At 42.3% G+C, this 19,892-nt stretch overlaps 2 protein-coding genes and 1 non-coding gene across 3 annotated transcripts; 2 read left to right on the top strand and 1 right to left on the bottom strand.

The window, feature by feature from the left end:
* The first annotated feature begins 1,812 nt into the window (after positions 1 to 1,812).
* TCP1 (t-complex 1) lies at positions 1,813 to 10,425 on the top strand. Its single transcript, XM_021540636.3, has 12 exons — positions 1,813 to 1,991; positions 3,472 to 3,557; positions 4,293 to 4,421; positions 4,801 to 4,898; positions 5,219 to 5,329; positions 6,016 to 6,197; positions 6,784 to 6,910; positions 7,243 to 7,418; positions 8,139 to 8,262; positions 9,190 to 9,382; positions 9,694 to 9,857; positions 10,121 to 10,425. The coding sequence occupies exons 1-12, from the start codon at positions 1,919 to 1,921 to the stop codon at positions 10,335 to 10,337; spliced, it is 1,680 nt and encodes a 559-aa protein (XP_021396311.1). The 5' UTR covers positions 1,813 to 1,918; the 3' UTR covers positions 10,338 to 10,425.
* Positions 2,780 to 2,915, top strand: LOC116183522 (small nucleolar RNA SNORA29). The gene has a single exon (XR_004148154.1). It is a non-coding gene; the product is annotated as a small nucleolar RNA SNORA29 (small nucleolar RNA).
* Positions 10,426 to 10,610: 185 nt separating the features above from the next.
* ACAT2 (acetyl-CoA acetyltransferase 2) lies at positions 10,611 to 19,013 on the bottom strand. Its single transcript, XM_021540637.2, has 9 exons — positions 18,896 to 19,013; positions 18,674 to 18,808; positions 17,352 to 17,533; positions 16,401 to 16,518; positions 15,519 to 15,662; positions 14,374 to 14,496; positions 13,545 to 13,699; positions 11,379 to 11,489; positions 10,611 to 10,862 (listed from the first exon to the last, which is right to left on the bottom strand). Exons 1-9 carry the CDS (start codon positions 18,942 to 18,944, stop codon positions 10,695 to 10,697), a joined length of 1,185 nt encoding a protein of 394 aa, XP_021396312.1. The 5' UTR covers positions 18,945 to 19,013; the 3' UTR covers positions 10,611 to 10,694.
* Positions 19,014 to 19,892: the final 879 nt, after the last annotated feature.

Raw genomic sequence — 19,892 nt, 5'->3', positions numbered from 1 at the left:
AAAAAGGGCTTTAGGAAATGCCGGCCTCCAGACACTGGGTCGGCTTTTCCTGGAACGGATGTAAGGAAGAGGGACCAAGGCGCGGAAAGGGAAGGGGAGTGGATAAGAGCAATAAAAGGTGGTTCGGGAGCTACTGTCATCCTGTGTTAGGCTTCTTTCCGACCTCTCCTGCAGCACACAGGTACAGCAGAGCTCTGCCTTCTCAAAGCATCCTCCTGCAAGCATGACCGTGCAGGAACATTACTTAGGAGATAGATGCATTTAATTGATGTAGTCCTGAAAATGCTTTTAATGAGCCATCTAAGAGAAAATGGTGTTGAAAGGAGGATGAAGGCCTGATGAGACCCTGGCACCACCTGCCAGGGGAACTCTGGACACTGCCAAGGAGCCAGGCAGTTTAGGTCGCTCCTGGCCACACAAGGTATTTGTTTGTCAAAATACAAGAAGTCTTTTTACATCATGCCTTACGAGTCATTACATACTCATCCTGAGCCTTGCAGGTTCTCCATCTCCCTATCACTCTCTGAGGTTTACCCTCAGACTGTAGCAAGTTTTTCCCTTATCCTACAACCATCTCTACTTAACCCGGCCATTGAAAAGGGGTTGGATAACGGGAACAGTCAGCTCAGAGACCTTCAAACAAGGCAATGGTGCCATTATCTAGTGGAATCACATTCATGACAGCGCAAATCTCATTAAACGTGTTTTGCCGAAAGTATTAGCTTGAATCACATTTTCTCCAGTGTGAAAAATGCATATTTTATGATTGGCTTTTCACAAATACTACAGTGAATATTATATGTGTAATGTTAGAAAGTTATGCTGTATTAATTCTTTTAAGTATTGTGTTAAAAATAGTTTTAAGTTCCAACATAATGTTAAAATAGAGACTATGTATGTGGGGGGAGTTGTTTTTTTTTTTTAGGAATGAGATACTCGCTTCCAGGAATACCTAAATCTTCCAAAGAAAAGGAATTTATGGTTTTCTTATCAGAAGAAACGAATTTCTTCAGGCCTTGCTCAGACTCTAAGACACCTTGGGGATTAAAGGAAACAGTTGACATACAAGAGAGAGTTCTTTTTTTAAATAGAATGTATGCATAAGATATATGCATGTATATATGAATGTATGAAAGATATATGAATATGCAACAGGCTATTGCTTTTAAGGTTATTCCTTTGTTCACAAGGTATACTTTTTGTGACTTAGTATCCAAGAGCATCTGGACATCCATAATTCTTTGCTTTTTATTGTCTTGCAATTGTCCAAACTATAAACTTTATTACTCTAATTGCACTACTATTTTTATAACCATTTTATTATTATTTAACTTTTAAAATTTTAAAAACCAAGTGATTGGCGTTTTTCACGTCCAGGAAGCAGGTCTTCAGCTTCTTCCTTTTTTACCATCTCAGAACCCTAGATTTGTCTCGGGTCTCTTTGCAGCCTTCCCCCAGGGATCGGGTACAATCCCGAGCAATGGGTAACGTGTTTGAGAAGCACAGTTACGACCACGCATGCCGAGGTCCCCACTTGAGGAAGGCGGGTCTTTCCCAGCGCCGGGCAGCGGGCGCCATTCCGCGCCCCCGCCTTGCCCCGCGGCACTCCCCGCGCCTGCGCGCCCCGGCCCGCGACACCTTCTAGAAGCCCGTGGAAGAGCCCCGCTGGCCCCGCCCCGTCTCGCGGCTCCTTTGTTCAGCTGCGCCCGCCAATCGCGGCCCGAGGCCGGGCGGTGCCGCGCCCCGGGATTGGGCAGGCTCGGGAGGCGGCCCCGCCCCCGCGGGGCGTGCCCCGCCCCGCCGCCCCCGCGCGCCGCGGGGCGCGTTCCCAGCGTGCCTCGCGCCGCCCCGGCCATCCCGCCTCTCGGCGCGCTCCCGTCCCTTCCCTGTGCGTGTGGCGCCGCGCCCGGGCGGGGAGATGTCCGCCATGGAGGGGCCCCTGGCCGTGTTCGGCGAGCGGACCAGCGGTGACACGGTCCGCACGCAAAACGGTAACGGCGGCGCGCCCCGCCGGGGGAGCGGCGGGAGAAGGGAGGGGCGGCGGGGAGCGAACATGGCGCGGCCGTGGTCACCTCTGCCATGTGCTCACCCGCCCCGGGCTGCCCGGGGACCGCCGCTCCTCTGGACAGATTCCTTCCGTCCTGGGCCGCTGCTGGCTGCAGGGAGGGAACAAAGGAGGGATGGCGGGAGGGAGGGAGGCAGGCGGAAGAGGAGCACACGCCATCCCATTCCATGAGTCTGAGTGGCGGCGCGGTCCCGCCTCCCCCGCCCTCCGTCCCTTGGGAGCAGCGAGCACCGGGCCAGGGCGGCTGCGGCTGCTGCTCGGAGCTCGCTCTGCCCCGTCCCGACCGCGTGGCGCCAGAGCCTGCGGGCCTGCAGGGGATGCTGCTGGGGGAGGTCCCCGCTGCCCAGCAAAGTGGGGACCAGCCTCCAAATGCGTGTCTCGAACTGTGGTTCTGAAACGTCTTACTCATTGCTCAGGATTGTACCCCCAGTCCTGGGAGAAGGCTGCAAATTCTGAGACCGATCTCAGATTCTGAGTAGACAAAAGACAAAGGAAGAAGCCAAAACATGCTTCCCAATGAAACTGAGATTATTTTCTGTAGCTCTAATGGTACTTCAGGCAACTACTTAAAATTGAGCCTTGCCTTAATTCACGAGTGAGATTCCACGTGATAATGGCACCTTTGGTACAACCTTATTTCGCCCAGAAAGCTGCCGTTAATCCTCCTAAGCAGAAGAAATTGTTGTGTTGTTTGACAGTCTCTGAGTTACAACTGTTCCCATTTAACTACCACTTTTTCAATTTCTAGATTAAGTGGCTATGCTTGTGGGATAGAGAAAAACTTGCCATGGTCTGAAGGAAAAGGTTGATTGTATCTTTTTCCTATATGAAAATGGCAGAACAACCTTTAAATGAGCCAGTGTTTTAGAGGCTTTGTGTTGTTTTAGTAGTGACTCAAAAGTCATTTTTAGGTGACTTAGTCGCAGAAATAAATGTTTTGTTTTATTGACAGGCCTGATAAGGACCAAAAGATGTTTTATTAATGGATGCGTGGTGATGCCGATGTCCTCTGTCTGCCCAGAGCTGAGAACTAAATGAGAGTGAAATCTTGTGGCACTGCTTGCTGCAGTTAAAAGCAGCAGTGCTACCAACCCTCTTAATGTTAACACCACTGCAGTTCTGACCTCAGTCCTGTCCTCCATCTTCCACGGACAGCAGAGAAAGCATTCTTTTTCGGGTCAGTCAGTTTTGCCAGGTTAGCTAGCTAAACCAGATAGGAAGAAAGAGTGAGGTTTGGTGCAGATTGTATTTTTTTAGAGCAGCAAGCCTAGCAAAGTGAGGTAAAGCTTTAGGTTAGATAGGCTGAAATGTAATACTAGGTTAGATCACTTGTTGTCAAATTCCTGAGAATGATACTAAAGCTGGGAGGATAAAACTTTTTTTTTTTACTCCTTTCATTTATTCAGTTACTGCTGCATCTGCTATTGCCAATATTGTGAAGAGCTCTCTTGGGCCAGTTGGTCTGGATAAGATGTTGGTGGATGATATTGGGGTAAGTAATGTTACTTTAAGAAGTGTCAGGAGGACTTGTATTCCTATGTAAAAGTGCTTCCATTTAGTGTGCTTCATAGGCCTAATGTGCATATGCCTGTTTTATCCTGAGAGGGATAGGAGAACTGAAGTAAAATTGAGTATTGTGTAATGTATGTTACATTGTTGTAGTTTCATCTATTGTGGTGGTAATATATGTGTTACAGTTATTTAATTTCTGTAGGTAAGTCCTTGTAACCACTTAAAACATGGGTCAGATTGCAAGAGGCGAGTTTTACCATTTAAGTCAGGTTTAACGAGTGCTGACTTGTATATCCCAGTCTCCAAATCAGGAGAAATAACAAAAAAAAATCATAACAAAATTTTAAGCAGTACTTTGTATTTTAAAATATTTAAAGCAATTGAAGAAAGTTTGTAATTTTCTAGGCTGACATAATAAAATACTGTGTTGGAAGGAAGTCATTGGGTGACTACTTACCCAGTATTTGCAAAATGTTTGAGTTTCTGTAACATAAAGGCTTTTCTGATCAAAAGACGGTGCAGATTCTGTGATGGTAACATTTCTATTGCTAGAATAGGACTCCTGGTTAAAAAGAAGCAGGGATGTTTTGTTATCAGTGGTTATTTTATGGGTAATGGTAAAGAATCATTATTTTAATTTTGTATGAACATTATGAAAGCAGTGAAAGTGTAATAAAAATATACCTCATAGGCACATTTGATTTTTGAAAATTAGGACGTGACCATTACTAATGATGGTGCGACCATTCTGAAACTGCTAGAAGTGGAACATCCTGCTGCAAAAGTCCTTTGTGAGCTGGCAGACCTGCAGGACAAAGAAGTTGGTGATGGGACCACCTCAGTGGTATGTAGCAAGTTTTACATGCAGATATATCAAAAGTCAGTGTTTATAGTTGGTATTTTCCATAGATGCTAGTTTCCATATGAAAAGTGGTACTCTGGAAGGGAATTGGCTCACCTCTGTTTCATTATTGATATTTCCTATCTTGAAGGGTGGTCATAGAGGCTGAATTTAGGTTTTTAATTTTTAACAACTGAAAGACTTGAAGTACAAACAAGGATATTGTGTGTTGAAAACTTGCCTGAGACTTTAGATACCTTGGTGGAGGTTGGAATTAGGTAGCTCTCACTTCATATCATAAACTGGTTTTAGTTCTATGTTGTACAAGGTAGTTATTTTGCTTATGTGGAATGCACATATTTAGTGTTTGTATTTCAAACAGGTAATTATTGCTGCAGAACTTCTCAAAAATGCAGATGAGCTGGTGAAACAGAAAATTCATCCTACCTCCATTATTGGTGGATACAGACTTGCCTGCAAGTAAGAAACTGATACAGTTGAATTTCAGCATTTTGTGACTGCATTAATACAGATCTTTTGGTGCCAAGCCGAATATGGTGTTTTTTTGCAGGGGTTCTGGGATTTTGGTTGGTTTGGGTTGGATTTTCTCGTGGGTTTTCTATTTTTAAAATTGCATTTGTGTAATCATGTAAAGGAATGACAGCCACGTTACTGTCCTTGGAGAGCAATTGATTTTACCCCTTTGTTCTTTGAGGTAACATTTAGAAGAGCTGAAATCATGTAACTTTTTCTCTCTGTGGGGGTGGTTCTTTACCAGTGTATTTGTCTTTATTTTACAGGGAAGCTGTTCGATACATCAATGAAAATCTTGTTATTAACACAGATGAGTTGGGCAGGGAGTGCCTGATTAATGCTGCTAAAACATCAATGTCCTCGAAAATTATAGGAGTGTATCCTTTAAATTGATCAAGTGAGTGAAGTGAGAATGGATGATTAGAGAGCTTCAGTAGCTAGGCTGTAATATCCGTGGCAGCAGTTTTTATGAACGCAACACAGTATTGAAGCTGTTGTGTTTATAACAGGCATTTTACAGGTATTGTGACCTGGCATGGGAAAGCATGTTCAAACTTTTCCCAATTTATTTAAACCTGGGTTGGCACTTCATGATAGCTTTTAAAAGGGTATTGTTTCCTAACAATTGCTTTGCTTGTTAGGGAGACTAGATAAAGAGTTGTATGAAGAGAAGAATGTGTTGCAGAAGTATCTGCGAGTGAGTCAGAGGAAAGAAAGTGGAATTTTACTACATGGGCATGGGAAAAACCTTCATTTTTAGCTTTTGTGCAGACTGACCATAGGATACATATTTTTCTTTAGCAACAAAAGGTACATAAAATGCAGGTTTCATACTAGTCTGTCATAATTTCCTACTAGTGTTTCAGCTTTTAGAATAACTCTTCTTTTAAGACAGTGGTAAGGAGAGCTAGTACGTACATGCCTTTCTGAAGCTCTTTTTTGGAAACTTAGTTTGGGCACTGTCAGTTATTTCTGTTCATGGTTTGTTTTGGGTTTTTTTTTTTCCCTTAAGCATAATACTAGTTTCCTTCTTCAGTTTAAACCTTAACAAACAGCCTTTCAGTGATGGTGATTTCTTTGCTAACATGGTGGTTGATGCGGCGCTGGCAGTTAAATACACAGACCAGAAGGGTCAGGCTCGGTACCCCATCAACTCGGTTAATGTTCTGAAGGCCCACGGCCGCAGCCAGAAAGAGAGCATGCTTGTGAACGGTTACGCTCTGAACTGCGTGGTGGGCTCTCAGGGTAAGAACAGGCTGTGTTTCAGAAACCTTTTGTGTCAGCCCAGTCCTCTTCATCTTTCTGTGTCACTCTGCTTACTGGCTGTGTTCCTTGCAAGTCACGTGGGTTTTCAGTTCCAGAAAAATTAAACGAACACAAAATACTACATTTCACCAGTGTTTCTTAGACTAGAGCCTGCCAGCTCCTCCACAAAGTGTTGGTGAGTTGCTGTAGTTTCCCTAGATCAGTGTCAGCAAAGTAGCATTGTGGGCTTGTGGTACTTAAATGCTTCCCTTGTGGGGAACCACTGCCAAGTTTGTGGGGAACTGTTCGATTTAATAGAACTGTGCTGTGTTTAGGTGACTTAGAGGATATGAGGCCAATAGGTCAGATTATCATGGTCATTCACATTTTGGGGAAAGGGTATGTAAAAAGGTAACACACTAAAGTCTCGATTGGCATTTTTCTGCAGTAGGGCAGAACTGAAGATGTAGAAGCAAACAGTACAAATCTGAAAGGTGAAAGTAACATTAGTTTTAATCTCTAATGCTGACTTGATGTTCTGTTCAATCAGTTTGATGAAATCCTTCTTGCTTATTTTTCTTAACAGGTATGACCAAGAGAATAGTTAATGCAAAGATTGCATGCCTTGACTTCAGCCTGCAGAAAGCAAAAATGAAGCTTGGTGTTCAGGTTGTTATCTCAGACCCTGAGAAGCTGGACCAGATAAGGCAGAGGTGTGTGGAAGATTGAATAACTGAGGCAGTGGGGGTTTCACAGGCTTGATTTGGTCTCTTCAGTTGAGGTGCCTCAGTGTAATTTTGGCTGAGTGCAAGAGGTAAAAAACATTTTGAATGTTAACATTTCCCACCAATACCAAATAGTAATGGAAGAAGCCTTCACTTTTGGAAACAGAACTAGTATTAAGTCAGTTTTCAAGAAATGCAAGTATGTTTTTGCAGTAGTCCATTCTTGCAGAGCTCTGCATTAAAGTTTCAGGAAGTTGGCTGACAAGATGTGATGGTATATTTTTTAATACCTTTTTATAACTTTGACGTTAATCTTGCAGAGAGTCAGATATCACCAAAGAAAGAATCCAGAAGATTCTGGCCACTGGTGCCAATGTTATTCTCACCACTGGAGGTATTGATGATATGTGTCTGAAATACTTTGTTGATGCTGGAGCCATGGCAGTACGAAGAGTCATAAAAAAGGACCTTAAGCGGATTGCTAAGGCATCAGGAGGTATGTCTGTATAAGAATAACTGGTTTATAAATGTATTCTTAAAAGTAGAAGCTGTTGTTAAGGTATTTGTTAATTCATTTTTAAAATTCAACTTCCTAACATTCAAAGCCAGGGTGAGTAAAGCTGAGCCACTTCTTTTTGGCTTTACTGTTGCTTTTAGGTAACCTTTGTCAAAGTAGTAGTATTGTAAGACTTGATTGTTGAAGATTTACCGTGGGAGGAGAAGAAGCTGCCTTGAACTGTGAAGACTGGCCTTTTGTGGAAATAGGAGCCATAATCTGTCTTTATTTAGAAATCTTTATTATGCGTGCATTCATAAGCCTCTGTTTAGACAGTTAAGTACATTGTTTAGATAGTTCAAGACGAATAAAGAACTCCTAAATCACTAAATCATACTTTTAAAAAAATCTGGCCCTGTACATATTTTTATATGACAGTTTTTAAATTTGGAAGAAAATATTTTCATTGTGGTAAAGCATAGGAACTTGGCTGTGAAAAAAGAAGTGCTGTAAAAGTTAAATAAAAGGAGTAGTCAGTTCATCAGTTGCAAGCAGAAATACTGAATTGCTGCCTGAGAACTAGGAGTGTTGTTTAAGAAAAATCTATTCAACACAGCTTTTATTTCTGCTTTTCTTTCTGTACACCTATTCTGAGAAGTGGGCAAAGGACGATGTACAGGAATTGAATGTTAACTTCACTTTTTTGTTTGTTTGTTAAAGCAACCATATGTTCAACCCTTGCAAACCTTGAAGGTGAGGAGAGTTTTGAGGCATTAATGCTGGGACAGGCAGAGGAAGTGATTCAAGAGAGAATCTGTGATGATGAGCTGATTTTAATCAAGAAGTAAGGAACCTTTTAAAAATACTTTTGTATATGTTCTCTACTAAGTTTGAGATAAAATTCCATTTATTTACTTCATGCTATCTGAGTTGTTGGAGTAGTTATACATATGGAAGAATAGTTATACACAAATCCAGTGCAAATTAGAGGTAAAAGTATTTGTATTTAATCTCTTCTGCTGCAGCTGGATGAATTTTGTGAACTGCAGTATGAGACAATCAGATTGCTAGGCAGTTTTTATTTAAATTTTTGTTTATAAACAAATGTTTCTAAACTGGCTTCCCTTTCGAGATGGTAAAGGGAAATAGGTACCATCTGAGTAATTTCATCTGAATAAAGAGGTGTGAGCTAAATCTTTCCATCTGTAGTGAAAGACAGTGTTCACTTGTGCTGCTGTCACTGCTGTCTGGTACCTGAAGACTTAAACATCAATTCATTTAACGAGAGCATACATTGGATAATAACTTTTCCAATTCTTCAGTGTGCCTTCTGGGTGTTCATGTTCCTGTGGTGTCATTTGGGCTTGAATGACACACTTTGCCCATGGCACTTTTGTGTCAGCTCCATGTGACAGCCTTTTCTGTAACAGTGGCAGTCATGAACTTACTTGAGGGCAGTGCAAAAGGGGTCTTTCTTACTATCGAACTTTCCCCTCTTTGATGGGAAAACATCTTGTCACCTTACTTTGACAGGTGGCTTTCTTTTAAAAGACTGAAATTCAAACTAGATGCATGCATGTTACAAAATAAAATGCTGACTAAGTTAAAATGTATGTATCCTGCAAGGGGACATAACAATGTTAAGATTTTCTTTTAAATGTTGAAATAATGAGGCTCAACTGAACTTTGCTTTAGAAGAAAAAAATTGCCAAGAAGAATTTTAATATAGATTCCATCCAACACAGCTGACTTCTGACTGCTTTTTTTTTAGTACAAAGGCTCGTACTTCAGCATCAATTATCTTACGAGGAGCCAATGACTTCATGTGTGATGAAATGGAACGATCTATACATGATGCTCTCTGTGTTGTCAAAAGGGTTTTGGAATCCAAGTCTGTTGTTCCAGGCGGCGGTGCTGTTGAGGCAGCACTTTCAATATATCTTGAAAATTATGCAACCAGTATGGTAAGTCTTGTACAAAGAAGCCAGCAGTGTGTAGAAGTTAGACTTGAACCATGAATCTCCAAGCGTTTATTTTTATTTACTAGAAATCATTTGTGTGGTTCATGAAAACCTGATCATCTTACAGAATGTAATGGTTCTTTAAAATGAAGTATATGAGTTATTTCTCTTACAATTAAATTCTATGGTTTTTTTGACTGAAACAGAGGTTTTGCATGTGAAAACCCCTATCTATTAGTGCTGTTCTTGATTGTGGCTGTATTTTTTCCTCTTTTGTTGTAGCTATCAGTTTATAAATTACTTCCTTTTTCTAGGGATCACGTGAACAACTTGCAATAGCAGAATTTGCAAGATCTCTCTTAGTAATTCCAAATACATTGGCAGTAAATGCTGCTCAGGATGCCACAGATCTTGTTGCAAAGTTGAGAGCATTCCACAATGAGGCTCAAGTTAACCCAGATCGGAAAAATCTGAAATGGCAAGTATCTGTCTGGTACAAGGCTGGTAAAAGTTTTGTGTATTGGTGACCTAGATGAAAATTTGTTCTCCCAGTTTACTGAACTGTGATTTGCATAGCAAAAAAAAACAAAACAAAAAGTATGTTATCAGTAAACTCCTTTGCCCCTGCCCTTCAGTCAGGTGTATGTATTGCTGTAATGAAGTAGTAGTCACCCAGCATACTCCCAGCTGTCTATTTCTGCTGTTTCTCCCTCTCCATCTGACAGCATTCCTTCTTTGCAGGATTGGTCTTGACTTGATCAATGGAAAACCTCGTGATAACAAGCAAGCTGGTGTCTTTGAACCAACCATGGTCAAAACTAAGAGCCTCAAGTTTGCAACAGAAGCTGCAATTACTATTCTTCGAATTGATGATCTTATTAAACTGCACCCTGAAACTAAAGAAGAGAGAGGAGGGTGCTATGAGGATGCAGTTCAGTCTGGAGCACTTGAAGAATAACTTAGGCTTTATTTATGTTTGTTTCGCTTACACTTCCCACTCTTATAACTAAAATGTTAATAAAACAAGTGGTTGAATGTTGCTGCTATTTTCTTGTGAACAAACTTAATTTTTGGAAGCAAGCTTGGTCCTTGCAGTGAGAATTTAGGCTTTATCTAGTGTGTAGTAACTAGTATGCCTGCAGTAACCACTGACCTCTCCGTCAAGTCAGTGATTGAGTGTGAAAAAGTAATGGTGTAAGCTTATTTACTTTTAGGCAAAACAAACATAATGTGAGCTGTTAAAATGTTATAACAAGTTTATTAGTAAAATGTTTCAAAGCTAGTTCATGCTAGCTGTTCATTAATTCCCTCACATTTATCTCTCAACACACATGGCTATTCCCATTCCTCCTCCTATACAGAGAGCAGCAACACCACGTTTTCCACCAGTTCGTTCCAGTGCATATAGAAGAGTTACAAGGATGCGACAACCAGAAGCGCCCAAAGGGTGACCAAGAGCAATAGCTCCACCTTGTATATTGATCTAAAAAAAAAAAACCAACATAGACAGTCAACATTTAAGGCTTAGCTGATTTTCAACATAACTTCACTGGGATCTAGCCCTTAATTATTTGTGAGCTTGAAACCCCAAACATCACTTCATATGAGAAAAAGCATATGAATGCAATAGTTGGTAATAAGAGATGAATTTAGGGAGGGGGGAATAATACCCATTGCTTTTTTGCCATCACTGAAAAAATACTGTGGCAAATACAACTGCAGCAGCATTTTCAAATTCTGAATTAAGTATGCTTAAGCAATTGCCTAGATTTTCATAAAAATCCACTGCAACAACACTGGGACTTGTTCAGTTGGGAAACTATCTGCTAGCAAAGCCAGCAGACAGCAGTGTGAGGAAATGCCTGCAGGGGCTCCCACCCTGTTTGCTTACACCAAAGGGATTGCAAGAGAGCTGTGCTCATCCTTAGGATCCACATGCACAGTATGGGACAAGTTTGAATTACAGGAGGCAAACTAATGCCATCCTACAAATCATTACCTTTTCTGGATTTACTTTCAGTTCTTTTGCTATTGCAACAGATAATGATGCAAAGGCTTCATTAATTTCAAACAGGTCAACTTGGTCCAGAGTCCAGCCAGCTTTGTCAATCTGAGAAAACAGTGCAAATAGGACCTTATTATCTTTTAGCTCTTCCTTAGCACCAGAGGAAGCTTTTCATAAGATGTAAATTGAAGCTACCACTTTAAAAAAATTAAAGGAAAACAATTTTTATAGCCAGTGTTGATGACAGAATTCTTGAAGAGTACAGGCTTCAGTGTGAGCTAAGTCAGTACAATTAGCTGGAATAATGCTGGCTTCTCATAAAAATCTTGACTAATTTTACACATTGTAGCAGTGGTGGTGCAATTGTGAGAATCAAACTATACCTGGTGCCCTTACTACAAGAAGCACTGAATTCAGAAGCAGGCTTTAACAGATTAAAAGCAATTTTTTTAGGACATACTCTTGACTCCATTAGGGAGTCTCTATTAACAGCAACTTTTACACAGGAAATAGTGAGGTGTCAACCATTAGTGATCAGTGCCACATCTGATTTGTCCAGTCTCTCCTGCCTTTACACTGAAAGCTGGCACTTTAAGCTTTTCACAGGTGACTGTTTTGGAAGATGGTTTGGCTCATGTTTTCACTTGAGAAACTTGTGATGCAATTGCCTACTCTGGTACACGCTTAGGCATGTTTCACATATGTAAATTTGTACTTCCACTCACTTTGTTTCTAACAGTAATACTTTATCAACAGAATCATCACCATTGATGTTTCACAACCTAGGCTAGCCAGACTGGTGTACCTCTGAGGCTACAGTCAAGGAGGAGAGCCTTTTTCTACTAGATAAAATAGATAGTATGGAGTATCCCATTCTTCTGGGAAAAGCTTGAGATACACAATGTTATTGTAACATGTAATGTATACTATAGTCATTCTCTTACTATAAAGTTCTACTCTAAAATTTTGAAGTAATAAACGTAATTCATGGAGGGTGTGAACACTTGATAACACACAAAGTTTAATCACAGAATCACAAAATACTCTGAGCTGGAAGGGACCCATGAGGATCATCAAGTCCAACTCTTAAGTAAATGGCCCATAAAGGGATTGAAGCCATGACTTCAGTGTTATTAGGATCATGCTCTATGAAGTAAGTGTGCCCTTTTCATAGTATGTATATAGTTATTGGTACAGCGTGTCTGTCCCAGAGTTTATATGAAAACTGTAATGTATTACAGTTATTGCACCCTTCATTTAAAAGAACAGTTTGAGAGCTGGTAAGAAAAAGCTTTAGCATTACAGTTCTGGTTTTCTTGTCAAAAGCCACAGAGCTTGGGAGAATTCAAGTTAGACCTCCACATCACCAGGACATTTCAGAGGTGGACAAAAGAAAGCCTTTACACAGTATTAAAACAAAAAAAGGAATATTAAAACAAACCTGTTCTTAGCTCTTTTCATGCTCACTTTCATAGCTAAGCTTTAACAGATAATCAGCTGGGGTTGCCATGGGTTATGGGTGTATTAACAAGCAGTGTGGTACCAGCAGGGCTGCCCAGTGGCATGTTGAGAACCTTGTCCTGTGGACTGAACACAGCACCATCGGTGGGTGCTGTAATGCTCTGAGCATGTTAGATGTGGTTTTGGAATGCACCTTCCTGTTTAGTTACAACTGGAAGGAATCCAATTTGTAAGCTCCAAGCTCTTTGCAGGCCAAACTGGAACACGAAGGGCACCCTTCCCTCAGTGTTGTACTATTGTAAATACATTCAGGCAATGATCTGAAAATTAACCTGGCCAGACACAGCATCAGAACCAAATCACTGAATTAGGTTAGTCACACACATACCTGAAATTTGATCTTTAGCCTCCTAGGTTATCTAGGTATCCTTCCACAAACCTGACTAGTTTATGCTCTGAAGTCTATTTATACACAGATGCATTTGGGTTTTCTTTTTCCAGCAAGTAGGTACTAGCCTAGTAGCAGTAGGATTCCTAATTTGTATACTACACTATTTTGAGTCTGTTTTTCACATAGTTTACTTTGTTCCTACTAAGTTTTCTTTAGAACAGGGTAAAACCAAGACATGGCCAGAAAACAAAAAGCAATTATAACCAAGATTTTTAGCATCATGGATACATAGATAAGTGATTACTTACAGCATTCCTTATTGCTGAAATGGGCCCTACTCCCATAATAGATGGATCTATACCTGTCTGAGCCCAAGATACAATCCGAGCCAAAGGCATAAGACCTCTCCTAGCAGCTTCCGATTTCTTCATTAAAAGAACAGCTGCAGCTCCATCATTTAAACCTGTGGAATAACAACCAACTTGTATGTATTGTTTGGACATTATGGTTTTACTGTACCACTTTCTCCTGCTTGGATAAAATCACAATCTAGCCAAAACAAAAATCACATTTTACTGGTTTATGTCAGTACTGCTCATACCAGCAAGTCTGTTCTCTGCCACAAATACTAGAAACTATACTGCTGTAAATGTGACACATTTGTGATTCTATTTGGAAAGCAGCAGGTGGAATAATCAAAGCACAATCTGAAAAAGAAGTACATAAGACTTTGGCAGGCTTTGTAAGGGGAAGAATAAGGACACAGGAAGATGTTTAAAAGCTGCTTATGGCAGTCCCACAGGAGTAACATTTTCAAACATGAATCGTTAAGTTTTCCACTGTCCAAACCTGCAGAATCAGAAACCCTTAGTTTTAAAAGGAAATATTCCAACCTATCAAATGCTACTGTTATTGTCCAAACTCTTGTACTGTTTTGTAGAAAACAATGAAACAAAAGACAACTCCATAAAGAAATCCTCCACCACATCGAAAATTGAGTTCTACCTATGTTAACAAACACATTGCCATTTCCTGCAAAGCAGTGACCACACAGCAGCCACACCCCTCACAGAGACTCTGTCTTGAGCCACAAGCAGCACTGTTATTTTCCATTTCATTTAAGCCAGATGGACCAACCTGAAGCATTAGCTGCTGTTACTGTCCCAGTTCCATCTGTCAAGAAACAGGGCTTTAACTTTGCCATTGTTTCCAGGTTGCTCCCATGTCGAGGGTGTTCGTCTATTTTAACTTCTATAGGACCTGCAAAACAGAGCATTATGCTCACAAGAGTGCTTAATCACACAAACACATCTTGAACAGAAAGACAACAAAAACAACGTGCTGACTGGGAATATACACCATATTCCTTTCAAGTCATTCTTACGCTGGAGACAGCTGCCAACTCAAAGCAGTTTAACAAATGGCTGCAACCCTCCAGCTCCTTCTAGCAGGGCAGACAGCTCAGGTTTTCTATGACAAACATTAGCTATCTAGTTGTGCAAGTCACTATTGTTCTTACTGTTCCTAATGCAATACCTTCTCTTTCAGCAGAAGGCTATATTTCGAATTATACTTCTGGTAATCTTTTTATAAAGACTAGTCAAGTGTCATTGAATATTATCATCTAAACTGGTATCATGAAATAGTTTGTAGCCAGCCTAATGCCAGGACATTTTCTGCAGGGTCTGTTCAATCGAATTGTTGAAGAACTGATTCTTGATTTCGTTTTGGAATATTCAGTTTTTGCATCTACCTCACAAGGAGCTGGGGAATTCCCCTGCTCTAGAAACAAAACTTGGCTCAAGCATTTTAATAGGTCTGTTTATATCCCTCACAAATCTAAAGAGAAACACACCCATTATAAGTAACCTGGTTACATATTAACTAGTAACCCTAATTATTGTCACTCTGTATTTTACTAGGTGGGCAACGTTTGCCAGATCAATATGACTGTTTCAAGTTTGGTGCAGCAGGAGTCTTAAGAAAAGGAAAACCACTGATTTTGGTACCATATCCAAGTCCATGTTAAGTCAGTGCTTTGTCTAGGCTGTTATCTCCAATAAAATATACTATTTGCAGAATGCTACACCAAGATATTCCACATTTGCATTGTTTCTCTCTTATTTAAAATATAACCACTGAAAGCTGAAAAACAGATTAACAGGCCACATGCTTACAAAAAGGCTGTGTAAGTGGGAAACCATCCACTGATTACAGGAGACATAGCAGAAAATATATTTTTTTTTCTTTAAAATCAGCTCACACTATCCATTCACACCTACCTTTTTTAGAAGGTACAAGAACAGGAACAATTTCTTTTGTAAAATAGCCAGCTTTCTGTGCTGCCTCTGCCTTGTTTTGTGACTGTACAGCAAGTTGGTCTTGTTCCCCTCTGCTGACTTGCCACTTCTTGGCCACATTTTCAGCTGAAATGGGAACAAAATGCAAACCACCATCAGGAAATACCAAAATTTTAAATTGCAAAATTGCAAGCAGAAATGTAATCAATAATTGTTGCAGCAAGCAGCTGAGTTTGTTGAACTGTTTTCATTCCGATTTCCTCATTTTGTTTACTCATTATTTTCTACTGTATTTTCACTTGAGGGTGAAAATTTCTGTGTGGAATCACCTCCCAGATGATATTATCAAATTAAATACAAATGCAAACAAGCTTTTGTAGTTTGTTGCTTCTCTGAAGTACTATGCTCAGATCTCTCTATAGCCACTTGAAGAAAGGGAACAGATCTGAAGTCACTGTTTCATAAGCAGGTGGCTGACCATCCCAACCAGGGTGCAATAACCTGAAGCTGTAGAACCACACATATCCACAGGATACTTTATGTACACTTTTCACTGTGCTGCTGAATGCTCCAGTTACATACAGGGATTATTTTATTTCTATTTTTTATGAAATTAAATTTCTCAGATGTAGAAGAGATGCAGAGAGATTAGCTCAGACAGAAGGGAAACCCAAAGCAGCAGCTTTACAAAAAAAAAAAGGCAAATGCCTTCAATACCTTTCAGTATTACATATTCCTGTCTTTTTCTTGACTACAACATAAGGACAGCTTAAAACACGTTATCTGTAACTTTAGATTTCTGAAATTTCCTATCAGTGAATTCTTTCAGTTGACCATTTCATTTTACGGACTGTCATCACTTACCTGTTATGCCCATATGATACTGATAAAAAGCATCTGTAAGGCCATCGAGGATTATGGTGTCCTGCAAGGAAGCCTCTCCCATTCTGACCCCAGCTCGCATGTGAATGACATGAGGAGCCTGCAAAAGCGTATTTTGAAAGGAGTTACATGTTTACATCTCCAGTACACAATTCAGACCACTGCAGAGACAGAACCCTGCCTGGTGGCTGGAGGTACCCATCCCAAATCCTGGCAGTTTCTCCAGCTGCCCGCTCTGCCTGTCCCTCCAGAGCCTGCCAGCTGGCATGCCATTTGGCCCATGCACTCCCCAGATAACAGCTCACTGCACTGCAAGTGTTGTTTCCTCTCCACAGACCAAATCTATCATTCCTGGGCCACATGGCTGTAGCTCTCCCATCCTACTAGCCTGCTCCAGGTAGTTCCCAATTGCACTCTGCTGCCAGGGAATGTTAACATCACTTTCAGCACAGGCAGCTGAGCCCTGGCAGAAGAAGCCATCTGTTTCTTGGGAATCAGATCACCAGCTCAGACCTATTCCTGAGTACAGCCTTGGGATGAAGACCTTGAAATAAAAGTGCTTTGCTTTCTTTCCAAGCTCTAATTGCTTGGCAAACAATAACATTTTCAGTGGTTCCTTCTCTGGGCTCCTTGCAATACAAAAATCCTGTCTATCGTGATATGTCACGGGAAAACCATTCACCACAACAGGGCTAGATGGAAATGAAAACGGAATTTTAAATGCAGTGTGTGTTTGCAGGGCATCTTTTCAGTAGCTGCAGTATGAAGTCTTTTTTTAAAAGAAGTGTGCTACTGAAGTCAACTGTTGCACATATAAATTCATTCGCAAGCACAGCGACCCTTTCGATCTGCCTCCTGGAAACACAGGGTTTCAACATCGGGCTCTTTGCTCCCAGGACGTCACTGCAATGTGAGTCTAACCCTCTGCTTTACCTTGCTCATGCTTTCCATGCCCCCTGCGACCACGATGCTGGAGTCTCCCATCAGTATGGACTGAGCAGCCAGACACACTGCCTTCAAGCCCGACCCGCAGATCATCTGGCAGCTCCAGGCAGGCACGGAGTATGGGATTCCTGCAGCCACGCTGGCCTGCCGGACGGGGTTCTGGCCAGCACCTGTGAGAACAAAAAGCATTTTGCTTTTGTCTGCTCTTAAAAACACAAACGTCTGCTATGGCACTGTTCATAATATCCCGATTCCACAAAAATTTAGAGCACACTCCTACTTTTAGCTGGTGGGTAGAAAAGTCCCCAGCAGTCATCTATAAAAGATAACCTCTCTCATTTAGATCAATCAAAAAATACCTGCTACTGATAGTTTTACATCTACAACTCTGCTTTTGATGCCAGGTCAGAGGAAACACTACTTCAGATCAGCCCTAGCCTGATGTATGTGTAGGATGAGAAATCATTTAAATTGCTACTTTCTGAAGAGTTTCTTTTTGATATTTTCTGTACATCACCAGCAGTTAGCTTTCCCTGAAAATTCATATGGAAACCAAAAGCACAACTATGCAGATGGACCTGAAAGCTTCCAGTCTTTGTTGTGATCTTGATGGAGATAATAGGAGCACTATATTCAAAGAATACAGTCTTCATCTGCATCTCCCAAGGCCAAGGCTCTTTATACACAAAGAAAAGGACAAGGAGAGCACATCATTCAGCAAGCTGAAAATACAGAGGAATCTGAATCATCTTTAAGACAAAAATATATATTTCCTTCCTCCATGTTTAAAATACAAAGCTGCTTATGATTCTACTGATTAAACATTACCCTGGAAAAAGTGGGAGCAAGTTCAAAATAAGCAATTCCCTGCCAGTTACATTTTCATTAAAACCAAATATTTGTCTCCAAACAAATGGCATAAAAAAATCTTGCAGGTCCTGCAGATAAACACAAATGCAGGCCTAGCCCTTAAAATCTCAGTTATCATTACTTAGGATGTTAAATTTAGCAGCTGAGATGATCAAGGGGAGAAGGATGCTGTAACAAAGAAAAGAAACTGACATTCATACATACACTGTTGGCTAATTTAGGGATTTAGAAAAAAAACCAAACTATCTCCTACAACATGCTTTCCAAAAGCCCATCCTTTCGGTCACCCAGAGAGAAGATGCCTCTCAAGTCCTTTGTTAAGGAACCGTGCTCCCCAATGGCAAGGTGTAACGCCCTGGAAGGCGGAAGCTGAGCCGTTTCAAAGGGACACCCCGAAGGGATGCTGCCGCGGGGAGGGAGCGCCCGGCCGCGGGCCGTACCTGCGGTGAGGACCTGCCCCAGGATCACCTCCGACACCTCCTCGGGGGCCAGCCCGGCCCGGCGCAGCACCTCGCGGATGGCGGCGGCGCCCAGCTCGTGCGCGGGGAGCGACGACAGCCCGCCGTTGAAGGACCCTGGGAGGGGGGACACAGAGAGAGCGGCTCAGCACCCGGACACCGCCCGGCGCCCCGAGAGCATCCGCCACCGCCGCCGCCTCTCACCCACGGCGGTCCTGGCGGCGGACACGAAGACGACGGGATCCGCGCTCATGGCGGCAGCAGCGGCGGTGGGCGCGGAGCGGAGCGGAGCGGAGCGGCGAGAGCCCGAGCGGAGCGGCGGCCGCGGGCGGAGCGACAGCGGAGCCGGCGCCGGGCCCGCCCCTCGCCCGCCGCCGGGCGGGGCCGGAGCGCGGAGCCCGAGCCGGGATTCGTCGCTGGGCACCTGAGGACAGCGCGGGGGCCGGGCGGGCGGTGGCGTGGCCGGGCCGCCCCCTGGCGCGATCGATGCGTGGCCTTGGCTGATTCCTTCCCAGCCCCTTGCCTGCCTTCCCCTTTCCTTCCCCGGAGAGAGGAGGGCTCCGCCCGGCAGGCCGGGGCTGCCGGGGTCGGGCGCTCTCCCGTGCCCGCCGCCCGCACACCCGGTGCCTGCGCAGCGCCGGCTGCCAGCCCCGTCTGGATTATCTGTCTGCAAAATACAGCGTGCGGGTCAGGTGCTCTCTTGTCACATTGTGGCTTTAAGGACAGTCTGTTTATTTCATGACGGCATTTCTTAGGATCTGCGTGAACAGGGACAAAGAATAATAATTTGAATAAAACTCTACAAAACTGCCTATCGCTGGTTTGATCTGCTCCGCAACTGATGCGCAGAGATTACCAACACCCTTTTAATATTTTTTAATATTTTAATATTAAAATTTATAATTTAATATTTTTCATATTTGTCCTAATTTCAGCAGAAGTCTGACATGTATATATATATATATATATATATATATATATATATATATATATATATATATATATATATATATTAGTATAGGCAGTGCTCGGCCGCTGGCCCAGAAGCTGTTCCTGCCTGGCTTGACGAAAGAGGCAAGCAGGGGGCTGTTCCCAGGCTGCTCGTGGGAAGCGATGCTGCAAGGCATCACTCGATGAAAGGTGAGGTAGGCTGGAAGGAGGTGGCGCTGGCCGCAGGAGTTCCTGGCAGCCAGGGCACTAG

This window comes from Lonchura striata, chromosome 3, assembly GCF_046129695.1.
Source record: "Lonchura striata isolate bLonStr1 chromosome 3, bLonStr1.mat, whole genome shotgun sequence".
In the NCBI taxonomy this organism is placed as follows: Eukaryota; Metazoa; Chordata; class Aves; order Passeriformes; family Estrildidae; genus Lonchura; species Lonchura striata.
The sequence above is the reverse complement of the archived record's forward strand: the minus strand, read 5'-3'. Positions and strand labels throughout refer to the sequence as shown.